Consider the following 21345-nt stretch of genomic DNA (forward strand, 5'->3'; position numbering starts at 1 on the left):
TAGTAGAGACAGGGTTTCGCCATGTTGGCCAGGCTGGTCTCGAATTCCTGACTTCAGATGATCTGCCTGCCTTGGCCTCCCAAAGTTCTGGGATTACAGGCATAAACAACAAGGCCGATAATTTTTTTTTAATATATAAAAGGTATCAAAGGTAATGTCTTCAATCTGATAAAAGGAATCTCAGTAAAACCTACAGCTAACCTCAAACCTAATGATGAAACATTTAATACTTCCTGCCTAAGATCAGAAGTAATGCAGAGATGTTTGCCATTACTATTTACATTCAAAATGTTACCGGATGCCCTAGCTAGCAAGAAAAAAAACATAAAAGGCCTATAGGTTGGAAAGGAAGTAGTAAATTTGTCTCTATTCACAGATAACATGAATGTCTAGTTAGAAAACGTCAAGAACTCTACAAACAACTACTAAAACTAAAAAGTAAATTGAGCAACGTTAAAGGGCAGAAAAGTCAATATATATTTAAAAATTGCATTTTTATACTAGTCATAAGTGGAAAATTAAATTTAAAAAACAATTACATTTACAATAGCATTAAAAAATACTCAGGAATAAATTTAACAAAAGATGTACAATCCCAGCACTTTGGGAGGCCGAGATGGGCAGATCATGAGGTCAGGAGATCGAGACCATCCTGGTTAACACGGTGAAATCCTGTCACTACTAAAAATACAAAAAATTAGCTGGGTGTGGTGGTGGGCACCTGTAGTCCCAGCTACTCAGGAGGCTGAGGCAGGAGAATGACATGAACCCAGGAGGCGGAGCTTGCAGTGAGCCGAGATCGCCCCACTGCACTCCAGTCTGGGCGATACAGTGAGACTCTGCCTCAAAAAAAAAAAAAAAAAGATGTCTATGTTAAAAACGATAAAATACTGCTCAGAGAAATTAAAGAAGGCCCAAGTAGATAAAGAGATACATGTTTGTGTATTAGAAGACTCAGTGTTGTTAAGATGTCACTTCTCCCCAAATTGATTTATAGCTTCAAGGCAATTCTAATCAAAATCCAACAGTTTTATTTGTAGACATGGATATGTTAATACAAAAATGTATATGGAAAAGCAATGAACTTACAGGAGTCAAGACAATCTTGAAAAATAATAAAGGTGAAGGATTAATACCTAATATCATAAAGCTACCATCTTATGGTATATTACAAATATCTTATGGTTTCTTTTGTGTGTTATGCCACACCAACTTAGCTACATTTATAACCTTCAATATCATAATTACATGATATTAGGTACTATGATATTAGGTACCAACACCATGATACTGGTGTCAGGATACCATGTAGACACATAGACTGTGGTTATCTACAGGAAAAGGGTAAGAAAGGTATTGACTAGAAGGGCAAGTCAGAAAACTCCTGGAGTGATGACAATGTCCTATATGGGGCTGTGGCTAGATGCATAGACAAACAGAATATACACTTATTAAAACTCAAAGTACATATGTAAAATCTGTGCATTTAACTATGTGTGAATTTTGCACCAATAATAAAAACAAGAAGGCACACTGGTTTTTGTATTTCCTTTGTCTTCACAAACACAGACAATCTGTCAAAATGCATCAAAAAGCTGAGGTCATTTTTTTTTTTTTGAGATAGAGTATCACTTTGTTGCCCAGGCTGGAGTGCAGTGGTGTGACAGCCACAACCTCCCGAGCTCAAGCAATCTTGCTATGCTACCCAGGCTGAGAAGATCACTTCTTATAAGAAAGAATCCATTCCCTATTTGGTATAACTAGAAGTCTAACTACTTTTGGATAACACATAAATATCCCCGAATTTTTTAATTTTACAGTAATTTATTCAAATTTGTGAACAACTCAAAACAAGGTTTATGCCAGAGAAATGAGCACCATATCATTGTTGAAAAGAGACTGGATGATCCAAATTTTACAAAACTAAGTTTTCAGTCCTTTCTAGTGAAGTTTAACCATATTATGATGGCATTATTTTTTCATTCACATTAACATCAGTTCATAAAATCAACACAAAATAAATATTTAATAAATCTTTAAGCACGATAGCAAAATTCAAATCTGAAGGAAATTTTAATACTAGTTTACAATCTTTTCCCTTAATTTGTAAGTAAAGTGGTTTAGCTTACATTTCTTTCTCCATTTCAAGTTGTTTACTCAATTCTGTGGCTCTAAGCTCTAAATCTGTGTTCAGCTGTCTTTGCTGTTGTAGATCTTGCAAAGCCTGCTCCTTGCTTGCTTTAACTTCGAGACTATCAGCTTCTAGTTTCTATGAAAGAAATATGGTATGGTAGCCATTTTAATATTAGTAATTATCAATCCATTATTAAATATTATAACATTTGTTTATATTCAAACAGGTATGACACACACAAAAAAATAAAATATTTATTATAATAAAAAACATATTCTGAAACCATTACTAAGGGTGTTATTTATTTTAAAATCTTTCAGAAGACCCAGCAGAAAGCTTTATACATGATAGACAGCCACTGAGTATTGATGTTTAAAATTAATTCTTGGCCGGGTGCGGTGGCTCACACCTGTAATCCCAGCACCTTGGGAGGCAGAGGCAGGCAGATCACTTGAGGCCAGAAGTTCGAGACCAGCCTGGCCAACATGATGAAACTCTGTCTCTACTAAAAAAAAACAAAACAAAACAACAAAAAAAAATTAGCCAGGCGTGGTGGACCGTGCTTGTAGTCCCAGCTACTCAAGAGGCTGAGGCAGGAGAATGGCTTGAACCCAGGAGGCAGAGGTTGCAGTGAGCTGAGATCGCACCACTACACTCCAGCCTGAGCAACAGAATAAGACTCCATCTCAAAAAAAAAAAAAAAGAAAAATTAATTCTGAATAAAACGATCAACTTAAAAGAAACATAGAAACATAAATAGTTATTACCTCAGTAAAAGTTATAAACTCAAGTATGAAAAAATAACAGGTTCACTAATGTACTCACTTAAAACATATTATCTTTTATAGTCACAGTTAAAAACACTGATGTAGGCCGGGCGCGGTGGCTCAAGCCTGTAATCCCAGCACTTTGGGAGGCCGAGACGGGCGGATCACAAGGTCAGGAGATTGAGACCATCCTGGCAAACAAGGTGTAAATCCCGTCTCTACTAAAAAAATACAAAAAATCAGCCAGGCGAGGTGGCGGGCACTTGTAGTCGCAGCTACTCGGGAGGCTGAGGCAGGAGAATGGCGTAAACCTGGGAGGCGGAGCTTGCAGTGAGCTGAAATCCGGCCACTGCATTCCAGCCTGGGCGGCACAGCGAGACTCCGTCTCAAAAAATAAAAAAAATTAAAAAAATAAAAAAAAATAAAATGAAAACACTGATGTAATTATAAGATATTTAAAACTAAAATGAAGTTCTCATGTACTCCTTCTCATTAACACCTACTGATCCTAAATATAAAGCCAATTAAGTTCCTGATTTTGTTTCTTTAATCTCTTGGACTAGATGATGACATTGTTCTTCAGAATATAGTTTGCATCTCACATGTATACATGTAATTATGTGTGTGGTTTTACAAATTTACAAAATCAAACTGTTAAATGTAAGTTTGAAAAGCTTTACACAATGTATGTCCTTGCAGTGGTAGTGATTTTGCACACTAAATATTTTATAAACTGATTGGTACCTGTAGCCCTTACCATTGACCTACACTGAAAATATTCATTAAATAAAAGATATTTGATGTAGCTAAATTAATTCTACATGTCTATATAAAAAATATAAAATACTCCCTAAAATGATAATTACAAAGTGTTAGAGCTGATAATCACAATAAAAACTCAGTTCTAAATAACCACTGTTTTTAATAGGTACCCAAACAGAATACTCATTAGACACTTTGCAGTAAAATAATACTTCTATTATTTTTAACCATGCCTAAAGTACTTTGCCTTTGCTATTATCATTTTCCATAAAGAAAAAAAGGAATCTTTAGAATTGTAAATGTAATTATTCCCCCTTACTATATTGGTCTGTATGTACATGTATACATTTCATGACTCTAAAATCATACACACATGCTTCAGTGGGGAAGTGTAAGTTACATATATAGAGTAACTTGAGAAGTTTTTGTTTAACTGATAGTAGCTCCAATTTTTTAAACTTATTTTTCATTTTTTTATTTTTAGCCAAAGGCAGTTAAGCAGCAAGTGGTTCTAATTTAAAGGACACAAAAACTCAGGTCAAATCCTTCTGAGATGTCTAATCATCTTATCTCTTCAGTAAATCAACACATTCACTTGGCGTTGTGTTAAAGTAAGATGCAGTTTACCATAGTCTCAATGTGTTACTAAGTTAGAAGCAAAGTCCAAAGTCCAAAGTTCTAAAAAGGAAAAAGTCTACCATATCTGAAATGTGATATTGGAGTAAGTTGGTAAGAGATGGAAGAATGAAGGAATAGAAAAGACTTCACAACAAAAAATTGGTAAGTTCCTTGTAATTGTAGAGTAGATCTCTGGTTAGCTGTCTTTAGAAAAAGTAACACATTACAATGGAATCAGTATGTAAGTTGACTGTCATTTATAAAAGATGCTCATCAAGGAAGAAATTAAAAATAAAGATATAATTCAAAATTAAGACATGAAAAATTACAAGTAATTAAAAAAAATTTATACCACAACTTCACCTTTCTTTGTTAATTAAAAATCTTTGATTCCATGTAGGTCAAGAGATTCCATTGCTACTGAAGTAGAAAATATAACTAAATTCAACTTCTTTTATACAAACCTTAATTTGACCTTCTAGCTCTTCAGTTTTCTGTTCTAAAGAGAGGTGTTTCTCTTTATATTCTTTAAGATGACTTTCCAGCTGACTGCAATGTTCTTGCTTGTCTTGTAACTTTGCAGTGACCTGATCCAACTGAGTAGTAATCTTATTTAACTCCTTTAGAAAAGTACAGTTGAAGAAAACTTTGGTAAGGTTTACTATATCATAGTGGCCAAATATTCAAAGTAAAATTGAAAACTCTAATTTTATTTAAAAAAATATTTGGAGTAAGAGCTCAGATAAGTCCAATGATATATCAGAGGCTATACTTACCTACCAGTATAAACAACATGAACTCAATTCTTGCGTAGTCTGAGATCCTAAGTTTATATGTATAACAGTTTAATAACTTTCCAGTGTTTATTTAGGAGCCAGTGTTCATTTTAGGAGCCAAAACAGAATATTAGCCAGGCTAATAATAAAGTAACACTTTTATATTATAATTAAATATTTTCAATGTTCAAGACACCATTTTTAAAAACTATTTTTAAAAAAATTACAGTGATTACATCTATGATGCTTTTCAATTCATCTGGAATATTCAGTTGCACAAAAAAAAATAAATAAATAAAAATTACTAGTAAATCGACTATGTACCAAAAGTAGGACACATACCAAATTTAACAGCAAACATTCCACTCAAATGGGTTTTCGGTAAAGGGTAAATATAGAAAACCGTTTTGTTCTGTTTTTTAACTTGATATACTTCTGTATTGTTTTTTAAAAAATGGACCAATAAAGCCAGGTGTGGTGGCTCACCCCTATAATACCAGCACTTCGGGAGGCCAAGGTGGGGGGATCACCTGAGGTTGGAGTTCGAGACCAGCCTGACCAACATGGTGAAACTCTATCTCTATTAAAAATACAAAACTAGCCAGGCACAGTGGCACATGCCTGTAATCCCAGCTACTTGGGAGGCTGAGGCAGGAGAATTGCTTGAATCCGGGAGGTGGAGGTTGCAGTAAGCCAAGATTACAGCATTGCACTCCAGCCTGGGCAGCAAGAGCAAAACTCCATCTCAAAAGAAAAGAAAAAAATCAGAAAGACCAATAACTAATATTACTCTCTGAATAGCCAGTAAAATTTAAAAATTTCTACCGGTAAAAGCTAAGAAAAATCTACCAGCAACATTCACCTTGACCCTAAAGTAGGATGCTTCTATTCTACCAGAGTACTGCTTCTGTATTCCCTCCAGCTCCTCACTTCCTCCTATTCCCAAGAAACGAGTAACTCTTACAACTGAGGTAGAATATATAGTGTTCCTTTTCCCACTTCCAAGTGGCAAGTACATTTGGGTCATGGTCCAGTCTACCTACTAAAAGCAAATGTGGAGGTCTGCCCCTTCCAATCACCAACACTTGAAGGGATGAGGCAACAATTCAAAAGTTAGGAGTAAATATTACTGCTCTACACCAAGGTCTAGGCTAGGGGAGAAGGACAGTATCAGGAAACGAACCACAGCTGCACAAGTAGAGCTTTATCAAAAACAAAGCTGTTATTTTTATCTCCATCTATGTGACCCTCACCTTTACTACTCAACTGGTTCTGAACTCATGGAGAAATTAAGGGGGATAAGCAAGTCTATCACAAGATTATACAAAACTGGGTATCGTCTTTACATGTTTGCAATCTGTTTATCTATCAAAGCACTAGGTGGTAGATAGTATGAAATTGCATCTGTTTCCCTACCTGCTGTTTATCTTGTAATGCATTTTGAGCTGTGTCCAAATGATTCTGAAGATCAGCTCTTTGGGCTGTTTTTGCTGCTTCTGCTGATAGCAACAGTTCGGTTTTGGCTTTAATCTGTAACAAAATTTATAAATTATTTAATTTATATTTAGTTCTTGATGTCCTCTTGCTTGAATGCACACTGCTTTTGTGACTAAACAAACTATTTAAAAATTAAGTCATTCATAGAAACAAATGGATTTATATATTGAAAAATATGCATGGGAAAAATTCCCAAAATAGGAATGACAGGGGAGAAGACTCCTAATAATGCTGGATAAACAATAAAAGGATATCCTTATATGATTCCAAAACACTTCAGTATTCCTTTGCTAAGAAACAAAAGGTACACTGTTTTTCCAGGAAAATGCCACTGTGTTTTTCAGAAGTGAACATCTGAAAGTCTACCACTATTATGATAAAGTAAATAACCATGCCCCCAAAAATGATGACTCCGAAGATAATCAAGAATTACAGAATTTAAGGACTCAGCCAGACAACTGGCACTTTGTAAAATTCAGTATTCCCTGATAACTTCTCACTTAAAGGGTTTTATTTCTGATGCTCAGTCAAAATATTAAACATTAAAAATTCAAGGCTGTCGATAAAATCAAACAAGCAAAAAGATCTATCTTGTTATCAAAAGAAACACTTTTAAGTGTTTGAATACCTTTAGTACAACTCACCTCAAATATAAAAAACAAAAAATAGGCCAGGTGCGGTAGCTCACACCTGTAATCCCAGCACTTTGGGAGGCCAAGGCAGGCAGATCACTAGGTCAAGTGATCAAGAACATCCTGGCCAACATGGTGAAACCCCGTCTCTGCTAAAAATACAAAAATTAGCTGGGCATGGTGGCACGCACCTGTAGTCCCAGCTACTCGGGAGGCTGAGGCAGGAGAATCGCTTTCACCTGGGAGGTGGAGGTTGCAGTGAGCTGAGATCACGCCACTGCACTCCAGCCTGGCGACAGAGTAAGACTCTGTCTCAGAAATAAAAAAGAAAGAAAAGCAAAAAATAAAATATATATGTAAAAACATATATTTAAAATTAACATATTTTGAGAAAACAGTAAAAATTGGGGGAGCATTCTTTTAGCTGGTTGAAGAGAGGATCAATGAACATACGAAATCCAAAATTTACATTGTATGGATAATTACAAGCTGAAGGAAAAATTCAAATTTTTTCTCAATATCGAAATAATTTTCACAGAAATAATAGTTACATCAAGGTATATACATCTACATTGATTTAAAGGTGAAAACTAAAGAAATCTTCCCTTTAAACAATACATAGTAAATCTATACTGATGAATATATAGCATAGACTACAAATATATTTTTGCAGAAGTCAGCTTTATTTACATATGGCATTTCATCTATCTGAGGAACCAAAAATTCATGAAATATTTTAACATATGATAATCACTCATGATCTTTTTTATACAGCATGCTTCAACTAATGGAATATATGTATATTCCAAAAGTTATGTAGCATAGAAAGAAAGTTTGGGGGAAATTAAGTAATTGCTCCACTGGTTTGCCTTATTTTAGAAAGGCTTCTGATGGGGGGGAAATGTGGCTATTCATATAGCCAGCCCCTCTCTTTGCCCTTTTTACAGGCAAAGACTAAGCACATACTACAAGGCTACAATTGTTGCAACTTTTGCATTAAAGCCCTTAAAACAGTAAAAGCAGTGAAGTGCCCTCATACATGTGCATAATAATGTACCTTGATGCTGTCCTGATCATTCACACAAGGAAGTACTGTGGAAGTAGGGATCAAAAGGTGTATTATAGAACTTAAAACTGAGAAACAGCTTAAAAGCCTCATTTGTATAGTTAAAGGGACACTGCAGAAAAAAACATTACCCTAACAGTTAAGCTACAGCTGGCTACAGCTAATACCCTTTGGCTAAGCACTTTTGGTTGACATTCTTTTATTAATAATACCACTTAAAGCACTAGGTTTTTCTCAGGGTCCTAATTCTCAAAAGAAAAGTAAGGCCATACATCCTACTTTATGAACTAACACTAGTTCATAAAGAAGTTAAAGTAGTTTTGAAAAAAGCCTCAAAAACTTAAAAAATATCTACAGGTAACATTTTTCAGAGTAATGGCAAAGAAGAAGTTACTGTCAAGGTGATAATGGGAGCAATGATAGTAACAAAAAAAATGGGCTGCTCTCATTGTTGGAATTAGTTCTGAAATGAATAGCAGTGGAAGGGCAATCTTTTGTAAAGGAAAGGACCTTGCAACGCAGAAAGAATCACAGACTGTCCTAATACATTAGTACATTCACATTGTCACTAGACCCCCATTCCCTCCCCATTCCCCTCCCCTTTACATTGGACATCCACATAATAGGCTATCATATAATTCATCTAGCAAATAATTTTTTAAAAAAGAAAGAAATGTATATTCTCTCCAAGTTCTAATAAGTATGCCAGTCATTATTATTTTATTGTATTCCTTATTTCCAGTGGAATCATTATCTTAAAGTAAAATCAAGCCTTGAACTATTTTTATAAATTTCTATTCTATATCACAGAATAAGAAATCAATGGTAAGAACGGAGAAAAAATTATGTCTTACTGCTCACCCCATGATTGACTCATTGAGGAAGACTGCTATATAGACTTCTGAAAGAATATGGCACCATGTAGGGGAATTTTTTTTTTTTTAATATAAAGTAAGCTCTAGGATACATGTGCATAACGTGCAGGTTTGTTACATATGTATACTTGTGCCATGTTGGTGTGCTGCACCCATCAACTCGTCAGCACCCATCAATTCATCATTTATATCATGTATAACTCCCCAATGCAATCCCCCCCCCCTCCCCCCTCCCCATGATAGGCCCCGGTGTGTGATGTTCCCCTTCCCGAGGCCAAGTGATCTCATTGTTCAGTTCCCACCTATGAGTGAGAACAGGCAGTGTTTGGTTTTCTGTTCTTGTGATAGTTTGCTGAGAATGATGGTTTCCAGCTGCATCCGTGTCCCTACAAAGGACACAAACTCATCCTTTTTTATGGCTGCATAGTATTCCATGATGTGTATGTGCCACATTTTCTTAATCCAGTCTGTCACAGATGGACATTTGGGTTGATTCCAAGTCTTTGCTATTGTGAATAGTGCCGCAATAAACATACGTGTGCATGTGTCTTTATAGCAGCATGATTTATAATCCTTTGGGTATATATCCAGTAATGGGATGGCTAGGTCATATGGTACTTCTAGTTCTAGATCCTTGAAGAATCGCCATGCTGTTTTCCATAATGGTTGAACTAGTTTACAGTCCCACCAACAGTGTAAAAGTGTTCCTATTTCTCCACATCCTCTCCAGCACCTGTTGTTTCCTGACTTTTTAATGATTGCCATTCTAACTGGTGTGAGATGGTATCTCATTGTGGTTTTGATTTGCATTTCTCTGATGGCCAGTGATGACGAGCATTTTTTCATGTGTCTGTTGGCGGAATTTCTTTTTTTTAATCAGAAGTCAGACTTATAAAGGAAGATTTAAAAAATCAAAGTAAAAAAATATTTAACATAGAAATCTAATGGTATAATATCAAACTATTTTGAATATCAAACACAATAATGGCATGATCAAAACAAGGAAAATCTAAAAGATTGAGTGATTTCACCAAGTGTAGCTTGAGGAGAGACAGAGCACACCTGAGAGCAAGAGCCAGAGAAAGAGAGAGAGAGAGAGGGAGAGGAGAGAGGAAGAGTGAGAAGAAGACGGAAGGGAGGAGGGAGAGAAAGACAGAGAGGGGGAAGCGGATGAGAAAGTCAAACAGGAAAGTTCAACTAATTGTCTAGATATAGCCTTTATCTAATTCCTATTTCAAATTTTTTTCAATTAATATGCAAGGCAAAAAGAGATAGAAACAGAATTTAAAACATTTGATGGTCTAAAACTGGTGCTTTATACAAACATTAAATTTAATATTACCTGTATGTCAAGCTGGGAGACCTTCTCCTTGCTTTCATTTAATTGACTATTTAATTCATTGACAGTGGTTTCTAGAGAAAGGACACGGTCTTGTGCAGCTCTAAGATGTGCCTTCTGCTCTTGTACCTGGTCATGCAAATTCTCCTGGGCTTGTTTATGGCTTTCTGACTGATTCTTCAGCTTCTCTGTTAGTTGAGTTACCTGTTATACAAGTAAGATTAATCATGAAGTTCACAAATGATATAACAAAAATTGAGAAACCTAAATTTAAGAGCCATGAGAATATTAAACTGCTTTATGATAGTTTATCTCAAATTTTTTCAAGTAAAATTATTCACTTTTCCAAAATACGTCAACATAGTATCTCAAATACCAAGAAATAACATTAAATTCAAAGACTGATATTTCTTTTAAAATAATCTTTATTGAGCTGTACGTTATATAAAATTCATTCAACTGAAGTTGTACAATTTGAGATTTGACGAATGCATACACTCATTTAACTAGCCATCACCACAATCAAGATAAAGAACATTTCCCTTATTCCAGAATGTTTCCTCATGCCCTTCTGCAGTCATTCCTCCCATCCCATCTCTAACTCCAGCCAATCACTGATTTGGTTAAGTAACAAGATTTCTTTATATATCTGGGCATTTCTGAATTGTCAGATACATGTATTACAAATGTTTTCTCCCATTCTGTGTTATGGCTTTTATTTTCATAATGGTATCTTTTGAAGAGCATACTTTTTTAAAATTTAGATAAAATCCAAGTCATTTGACTTTTTATGTTCACTGATACTGTTTTCTACTTGCTTAATCTATTAAGTACATCCAATAAAATTTTCATTTCACATATTTTTGTTTTATCTCTAAAAGTTCAATTTTTTTTTTTTTTTTTTTTTTCCCCCATAAGAGACAGGGTCTCACTCCATCACCCAGGCTGGAGTGCAGTAGCACAGTGATAGCTCACTCCTGGGCTCAAGTGATCCTTTCACTTCGGCCTCTAGAGTAGCTGGGATTACAGGCACAAGTTACTGCACCCAGTTATTTCCACTTCTGTCTCCATCGTTATAGTTTTTTGTTTCTATCCATAAGCATATTTGAAGAGCTGTTTTAAAGTACTTGTCTGGTGCCTCTATCATCTCTTACTTTAGGGTCTGTTCCTACTGAATAATTTCTCTCCTGGTCATGGCTCACATTGTTTCTGTTTCTTCATATGTGTAGTAATCTTTCACTATTTATTATGACCACTCTCGATTTTGTTGTCTTCTTTCAAAGAATGTTTTGTCCCAGCATGTATTTAATATATTTGTGGTTCTACTGGATCCTTTTAAGGTTTTTTTTTTACACTTTGTAAGGTCAGGTGTATGGTAGCTTTTACTCTAGGGCTAGTTTAGCCTTACTCCTCTCCTAAGTTATGACATCTCTGATATGTCTACTAAATACTCCCAAAGTGTTCAGCCACACCTTTCTTCTGATTGGCTGGAACCTGAACATCTCCCAGTCCTGTGTAAGCACTAGTAATTTTTCAGCCTGTAGCTCCTTGATAGTATTCATTGTCTGGCCTCATAGAATCCCACTTTACAAATATAAAACTTGGCATTCAACAAAGCCTCAAGTGGATTCCTAAGCAGATTACTGAAGCTTTTTCTCTGTACTGCTCTTTCCTTTCTGGTATCCTACCCTACAAATTCAATCTGCCTTAACCTCCCTGAACTTCAGTCTCTCAATTTAATTTAATATCTCACATAGACCACTGGGCTTTCCTTAGGTTCCCCCAAGCTGTGCCACAGTCTGGAAAATGTCTCTGGATCAAAAGTTAGCGTGGTCAAAGAGTTCATATCACTTGTTTCTCTTCTCTCAGGGATCACAGTCCTGCACTGCCTATTGCCCAATGACTGAAAACAGTGGTTTTGTACATTTTTTCCACTTTTCTTGGTGTTTATGGCAGAAGAGTTAAATAGGTATTAACTATGCCAATATGGCCAGAAAACAGATTTATTTTAATTTATTCTTTAACATGAACGCATGGCTTCCTGACCATATTTATATGATAAGCAACGCCAAGTTGTATACAACCAAAAACTAACCTAAAGAATTCTTCAAAACTAACTTTGAAATTTGGACGGAAATCTGTTATATTCTAATTCTAAAATTAGAAAAGTGATATGGCCTTCTGACACTTTGTTTCAAATATTTTCTCATTTAGATAATAACTCTCTTATTACACAATTCTTCCAAAAGAGCAACTGTAAATTCTTTTTTGTTTGAAAATGTATTTATCTAAATTTTATAAACTTTTCTTAAACTACATTTAATGTTGAAACATTAAGGCAACTTATCAAAATTATTATTGGCTATACATGATGCAAAGACATATACTTTATCAAAATATGTTACTATTAAGTCTGTATATTAATACACAGTAAAAACTAACACTTGATTAATATCTTCAATTTATGAATACATTTCATTATTCTTTTTTTTAAACATCACAAAATGCCATTAAGCAAGTATATTAATATTTCTGTTTTTCCAGTGAGCTAACAATGTAAAATGATTTATTCATAGTCACACTTACATCCAGGGACATGAACTGAGAAATTTTCCTTTGTCAAATCATGTTTCACTACAATAGTAATCTGCCTCTTAAGGTACATGAGATGCTATTTGTCATAAAAATATGTAACATTTAAAATGTGCTAAAAAGAGCAAGAATGAAGAATCATTTAAATAAAGCACTTAGTAAGACTTAGAGAGACAGAAGTAAATTTTAGAAATATAATATATTTTACAAGCTTACTTGCTCCTGTAGTGTATGGTTTTTTTCTTGTAACTGGTTAAGAACAGCAGTCTCTCCTTCACCAGCCTGAATTTTTGCATAAAGATCTTCTCTTTCTTTTTCTAGTAATGAAATATTTTCTTTACTCTTCTGTAATAAAGCTTCAAGGTTCTGGATCTTTTGGTCCTTATCGCCAATTTGACGTAGAACTTGTTCCAAATCATTCTGTAAAGAATTGAAAACCACTACTTTAAGAATAGAGAACTTAAAAAGTTATTCCTCAAACATAAAATGACTAACAATAAATTCTGTCACTCAAATTCTCAGTCTTACATTTTCTTAAAACTATTACATTTTAACATGGTAAATTTAGTTAAGCACTTAGAACTATATATTTAATAACATAAATCTATATCATTATAAGCTAGAATTTAACAAAAAACTGTCAATTAACCACATTTTTTTCTAACACTCTAATATGACCTCCTGCTACTACTCTTTTTCTGACCCTAATTTCAGACACATGAGACTCAATCTCACACAAGGCACACTCCCACCTCGAAGCCTTAGTGTACTAACTACTCCTTCGGCCTGGAACTCTTCCCCCACACAGTCATATAGTTTACTCCCCGTTCAAATGTTTGCTCAAACATCACCTTCTTAATTAGGACTACTCTGACCATTCCATTTAAAATTTCAGCCTTTCCCAGTATTCCCTATCTTGGTTATCATTTTCTTTCCATGCTTACTTTCCAACACACTAAATAATTTGCTTATTTGTCATGCTGATCTGCCTCACTCCAACCACCCTCCGTTAAAATGTATACTCTAAAAAGGATTTTTGTGTCTTAGTCATTGATATATCCAAGATATTTGACACATACATTCTAAAAAGTCACTGAATGAATAGAAAAATAAATTATTACACTCTAAATCACATATACATGCAGGCTCACTTCAATACACTAAAAGAACTCTTCTATTGATACAGCAAGGGATCCCTCTTCTTTTACTTTCACACCACTCTGCTGACACAGACCCAGCAACCATGTGGTACTCTCATGATTTGTGCCAATATTAAAATATTTGAGATCAGTCACTTTCAAGCATACTTCTCATCCTTCTAAGTTTTGGTCAAATGACAAAAGGCAACCAAACCTCTCTGCCTCTCAGTCTCTGTTCCTGCCACCGATAGATAACTCCTCTCTCTACATTCCACTAATCTGGAATCAGAATTCCAGGCCTAAGCTTCTTTCCATAAAAGTCACTCTGAGGGAGGGGAACATCACACACCGGGGCCTGTTGGGGGTTGCGGGGCAAGGAGAGGGAGAACATTAGAGCAAATACCTAATGTATGTGGGGCTTAAAACCTAGATGATGGGTTGATGGATGCAGAAAACCACCATGGCCACATATGTAACTATGTAACAAACCTGCTCATTCTGAACAAGTATCCCAGAGCTTATAGTGTATATATAAATATATAGTGTATATATATAAATATATATAGTGTATATATAAATATCTATATCTATATATAGAAAGATATATAGATATAGATATAGATATTTATACATACACTTTAAGCTCTGGGATACTTGTGCAGAATGAGCAGGCTTGTTACATAGTGGATATATATCTACATATCTAGATATAGATATATAGATATAGATGTATAGATATAGATATATAGTCACTCTGTTTCCAAGTCTTAACTGAAATTTGATTCTCCCTTTACAGATGCCAATTCTCCCTCAGCCCTCACCCTGCTCTGGTCAGTAACGTCTATTCCACTGGGAAGCAGAGGAGGGTGACCTTTTCCTGGTGTTTCACTGCCATTACTCTCTCCCTCATGTGAAAGCTTCGTGTTGCTCTGGGGATTATGCCATTTACTTATTCTACTCTCTACTTTTTGTTGCTATCATCTATAAATCCCTACCTCATTCACTGAAGACTTGAGACCTGATTTAGTCTTTCTCTCAATCCCAATTTCTGCCAATTTCCTGGGAAATACAAAATACATAAATAATTAAGAGCATAGCCTCAACATTCATATCATCTTAATTCCTGGACCTTTACTCATTCCACATTTCACACACTCATATAGGATTTGTAACCACCTGAAATTCTTCCAGCTAGAAATTTCTAACTATCCTACTCTATGACCACAACTTACTGCCTTCCAATTTAATGACCTAATTTCTGTTATTCAATGTCAGAGATGTCAATTTCCTTCTAACATATTCAACATATGCCTAGATTTTCTTCGTGAACTTCCTATATAGATATGACCTAACCTTAACTATTCTTTCAACCACATTGTCCATCTCCTTCCACCCAAAAATTTCCAAGAGCCACTCCCAAAAAAGCCCAATTCTCCATTCCTATACTTAAGCACTACTGGAGTAAAATCACAAAGTTCCATAGATTGGTGCTACTACAAATTTCTGGTTCTGGTTTCAACTTCCATCACAGTATATATTCAGAATTATCTTGTCAAGTTTTTTATTTGAATGAGGTCCTCACCCTCAAATATTCCCCTCAATAACTACTTAAAAGATTCCATATTATCTCTACATTCTCAATCTCTGCTTGCCTGATATTCAGCTATTACTATCTCCAACTTTATCAAGAAACATGAGATTTTCAGGAATGATCAATCTTGATTTTCAAAAAAAAGTTATATAAAATAATAGGTATATATAAATATTATATACACATACAATTAGAACTATGTTTAATAATATAAATCTATATTATTATAAACTAGAATTTAACAAGAAACCTTCAATTAACCACATTCTTTTTCCAATGCTCTAAACTCATCTCCTACTACTCTTCTTCTGATCCATGAGACATATATAGATATACATATAACAATATATACATATATTTATATATACAGATATATGGAGCTATGTATATATGCCCCACTCCATATTTACCTCCTTTCCTCAAGCTTCAGTGGATGAGTTTAATTTCACCCTCCCCCAGTGTATCAGTAACATCGTAGCTTCTTAACAATACCTTATTCCCTCAGCCGCTTCTCCCCCAATATCCTTAATAACTCCCTCCCTATGAATCCCTTTGTCCTAGACTATAGACATGTCCAGGTCTCTCTTATTCTCAAAAACACTCCCCAGGACACATCCCCCTCCAGTTTCTGCCCAGTGTTTAAACAATTTACACTGACATTTCAAAAATAATTTATATTTACATTCCTAATTTCCTCATCTCTCATTTACTTATTAATCGACAATCAGATTTTCACCTCTATTACTTTACTGAAATTATGTTTAGCAACATTATCAATTTACTTAATTGCTTAATCTAATTGGTATTTTTCATTTATCATACTAAGCATCGCCACCACACAAACCCACATTTGAAGGTGCTGATTACCCCTAACTTTCGACCCTTCCTATTCCTTTGGCTTCCACTCTGCAGGTTCTTCTTAATTACTCTGACCATTCTCACTCTTCCTGGGGCTGCTCTTCTTCTAACTAGTCATCCCTTAAGGGCTGGTGTTTCTCAGAAGTCTTATGTTACCAATTATCTATTTTTCTCACTATACTCTCTCTTCTGGTTGATCACATCTACTCTAATAATTCCATTTACTTCATATATTCTGATGTCTCTCTCGGTTAACATATACAACACGATTCCTTCCTCCAAGCTTTAAATATTAAATATATCACACTGGTGCCTCAAGACACGTCCTAAACTGAACACATCGCACTGCCCTATGAAATGGCCATTTGTATCACATTCACTAACACAGCTGATGACACCTCCATTTACCATGCACCCAACGCTATCAACCTGGAAGTCACACCCCTTCTCCCTCATCCCTTTTATCTATTAAGTTAACCGGTGCTGATCATTTATTTTTACCTTATAAGTATTTCTCACATTTGTCCCTATGACTTCAACAACTGCTTGAACTAAGACTAGTATTATTTTTCATCTGAACTGCTGCATATATTAGTCTTTTAATTCATTTCATTCCAGAATATTCCCACCCAAATCCATCTTGCACACATCAACAAGAATAATTTAAAAAGCAAATCTGACTATGGCAATTCTTTCTTAAGACCTTCAATACCTTTCCATCTTCAAAATCTTTCCATCTTGAAATACAAATGTCACATGAGATCTTCTATAAACTTACCCATATCTAATGCTCTGACTTCTTAAGTAATCTCTAACTCACACTTCAAGGTACAGCAAAACCTAAGAGCTTAGTTCACACTAGCTTCAGTATCCTTCATCCTTGTAAATTCTATCTGGAGTAAACTTCTCACTACCACCATCTCTGCACCCCAGAAATATCTACTCATCCTTTGCGCTCAGATTGTCACTTTTAAAAAGTTTTCCACGGCTGCTCTTTTCCAGACTCTGTTTGGGTTAGGTAACTATTCTCTATGCCACCGTAATAATTTTATATACATATACACACCTAGAACTAGACTCATTACATCTCTTTTGTTAGTTGTGAGGACTTTTCATGTTTCCATAATGAGGGACTTTGCCTGGCCCGTCTTTCATCCTTTCTGTATTCCTCTCCAGGGAATAAGAATGTAAACTTATTGGATAGTGTAGAATAAGGAACAAATAACCATGTTCAACTGAGTCCCTGCTGTTCCCTCAGTCTGACAGACAACCTGTCTGCAAAAAGGTGAAAGGCTGCCATTTCTAGCTTTGTGGTTAAACTAATAAAGTTAATTCTGGGTACAGTATAAGAAAGCCCACTTGGCTGCTGACTTATACCAAATTCTTCACACTTGCTTTACTATTGCCATTTCTTCCTTGACCTTTACAATAAAGCTCCTAGAGTTATCTATATTCACTCTATCAAACTTTTTCTTTCCATTCTCTCTTGAACCCTCTCCAATCAGGTTTTTGTCTCACTTCTTTATGCAAATCACCCTAATCAAGGTCATTGATGACCTCCATATTGCCAAATCCAGTGGGATTCCCCATCTTCATTTTATCTGGTCTCCATCCTTCTAAATGCCCAGACTAAAATCCTTGGAGTCACCCTTAAGTTCACTCTGAATACTCTATAATAAATCAGTCAGCTTTACCTTTAAAGCAAAACTAGAATCTGACTTCTCACTACCACTCTAATCCAAGCTACATCATTTCTTATCTGGATTATTGCAGTAGCCTTTTAGCTAATTTCTATGCTTCTACTTATGTACCTGTACAGTCTACTCTCAATACATCAGCCAGAATAATTCTGTGAAATCATAAGTCAAATCATATCACTGCTTTGCTCAGAACCCTCCAATGGTTTCTCATCTTAACTCAAAGTAAAATAAAGTCCTTAAAATTACCTATAAGGCACTAGAGGTTCTGATATCCTGTGAGCTCTATGACCTGCCCTTTTTAACTCTTCTAACACTCTCCCACTCCAGCCCTGACTTCCCGTTATTCTTGAGACATGCTCCTGCCTCTGCACCATTTAACGTACTAATGTTCTTCTCTCTGAATCACAGGCTTCTCCTTCCTTCAGGTCTTTCATCTTTTCAAAGAGGCCTAACACTGCAGTCCCAACTTTGGTCCCCCCAAAACACTTCCAACTCCTCATCCCTCCTTCCTTCATCTTCACAGCACTTATCACCATTTAACATGCTATATATTTTGCCTATTTACGTTGGTTATCGTTGCCTCTCTCACTAAGCTCCATGCGAGCAGATATTTTTGTCTGTTTTGTTCACTGCTAAGTTCACAAAATCAGTTCCTTGGCTGAGAGTAGAGGTTAATAAATGTTTTTTGACTAACTGAATAAAAGAACAAATAAATGAATCCAATATTTTGATCTCTATTTATCTGACTCCCATGCCACTCTCCAAGCTCAGAAGAGAAGGGCATATTATTTATTGCCTCCCTCAAACTACAATATTGTTTCTACGTACATATCATTAGATTGCCATCTCCTAGAGGGCAAGTACTCTGTCTATTCACAGTGCTGAGCACAGTGAAACGCCAGGCGTGGTGGATTACGTCTGTAATCCCAGCACTTTGGGAGGCAGAGGCGGGCGGATCACGAGGTCAGGAGACCGAGACCATCCTGGTGAAGCCCCGTCTCCACTAAAAACACAAAAAATTAGCCGGGTGCAGTGGCGGGCACCTGCAGTCCCAGCTACTCGGGAGGCTGAGGCAGGAGAAAGGCGTGAACCCGGGAGGCGGAGCTTGCAGTGAGCAGAGATAGCGCCACTGCACTCCAGCTCCAGCCTGGGCGAAAGAGGGAGACTCGGCCTCAAAAAAATAAATAAATAAATAATAATAATAATTAAAACATATCAAAGTCAAATTCATTTCAACATTTGGACAATCTTCCCTTATCATAACAAAATGAAAACTTCTTTAAATATTCTAAGCTACGCTGCAGACTTCGTATAAATTTAACCCAAACAATTATATTTTCTACACCTACAATTCCAGTGTTCAGATGATGATTATAAAGCAGGAAAAGAAATGACCAACAAATACTAAGTTCTACTGAAGGAAATACAAAATATTCTTCCTTACTGGGCTAACGATGCCAGAAAATTTTATTTGAACATTTTTGATTTTCCAAATACTGTATTTTAATCAATAAGAAACAATAATGAATAAATTATTTATAAGTAATTTAAATAAATTTATTTAACTAAACATATTTAATAGATAAATCTAATAAATTTAAATTAATATATAAAATATAATAAATGCATAATAAATTTGTTTATAATTAATATTTTACACTAAGTTGGAAAAACTTTTCAACATAGTAATCAAAAGAAAAAGAATTTTCTGATTATTCAGACTTCAAAATTCTCAAAATCCCTCACAATCAAGTATTTTGTATTTTCTAGTTTTACCACAACAAAAGGATAATGATTTGGATTAGGTAATTTTATTTTTTCTCTTATATTCTATGTAATGGTAATTAATTTTTGTTTACAAGGCTAATAACGCAACTAATGTTTACCTGAGCTTCTCGAAGTTTTGCCGTGGTGCTTTGCTGAAGAGCCTGTTGTTCTTGATGCTGTTGCTTTGTTTTATCTAATTGATGCTGCAATTCTGTAGAATTTGTAACTTTTTCCTTCAACTTAAAAAAACGCAGATTGTCAATTGAGAACTTAAAGGCATAATGCTATCATTCATAAGTATCTGGCATTACTTCAATTCTCAAGTCTGAACAGAACAATAAATTCAGGTAATATATAAGATAAACTTTAACAGCAGCACCTTGGCTGGGCGCAGTGGCTCACACCTGTAATCCCAGCACTTTGGGAGGACAAGGCAAGTGGATCACAAGGTCAGGAGTTCAAAACCAGCCTGGCCAATATGGTTAAACCCTATCTCTACTAAAAAAAAAAAAAAACTACAAAAATTAGCCAGGTGTGGTGGCAGGCACCTGTAGTCCCAGCTACTCGGGAGGCTGAGGCAGGAGAATCACTTGAACCCGAGAGGCGGTCACAGTGAGCCGAGATTGCACCACTGCACTCCAGCCTGGGCGACAGAAAGAGACTGTCTCAAAAAAAAAAAAAAAAAAAAAAGCAGTACCTCATTACTTATAGAATCTTAATCTCATGTTAAAGAAACTATTTTCTATAAATAGGCTTATCCTAAAAGAACTTTCTCCGGGCTGGTATTTAGTTTATTAACTTTTTTGTAAACTAGTATGATCAAGGAATTACATATAAATTATTTGTAACAATAATTTAAACCACATATCAGTATTTCTTTTATTTTTTTCTTAATAGTCATAATTATCACTTACTGGAAAAGAATACGATCATTTACCACATCTAAGATTTTAGGTCTAGAAGAAAATCTATTGCTGAAGCTGCAGATTTTATTGTAGAATATGTGTTTAATTCCAACCAGGCATGGTGGCTCACACCCGTAATCCCAGCACTTTGGGAGGCTGAGGCAGGCAAATCACTTGAGGTCAGGAGTTCAAGACCAGCCTGGCCAACATGGTAAAACTCCATCTCTACCAAAAAATACAAATACTAGCCGGGCGTAGTGGCGCACATCTGTAGTCCCTACTGGGGAGACTGAGGCGGGATAACTGCTTGAACCCAAGAGGTAGACG

General features: G+C 35.5%; 1 protein-coding gene across 2 annotated transcripts in view; it reads right to left on the reverse strand.

The window, feature by feature from the left end:
- The window catches only part of EEA1 (early endosome antigen 1), a 176314-nt gene that overhangs the window by 35317 nt on the left and 119652 nt on the right, over positions 1–21345 (reverse strand). For both annotated transcript variants that reach the window (XM_023224244.1, XM_023224179.1), the window contains exons 13-18: positions 20233–20352; positions 13275–13478; positions 10470–10670; positions 6474–6587; positions 4746–4901; positions 2130–2269 (exon numbers count right to left, since the gene is read on the reverse strand). In XM_023224244.1, the coding sequence (XP_023080012.1) occupies positions 2130–2269; positions 4746–4901; positions 6474–6587; positions 10470–10670; positions 13275–13478; positions 20233–20352 (935 nt within the window). The remainder of the gene's footprint in view (positions 1–2129; positions 2270–4745; positions 4902–6473; positions 6588–10469; positions 10671–13274; positions 13479–20232; positions 20353–21345) is intronic.

Source organism: Piliocolobus tephrosceles, chromosome 10 (assembly GCF_002776525.5).
Source record: "Piliocolobus tephrosceles isolate RC106 chromosome 10, ASM277652v3, whole genome shotgun sequence".
NCBI classification, from domain to species: Eukaryota; Metazoa; Chordata; class Mammalia; order Primates; family Cercopithecidae; genus Piliocolobus; species Piliocolobus tephrosceles.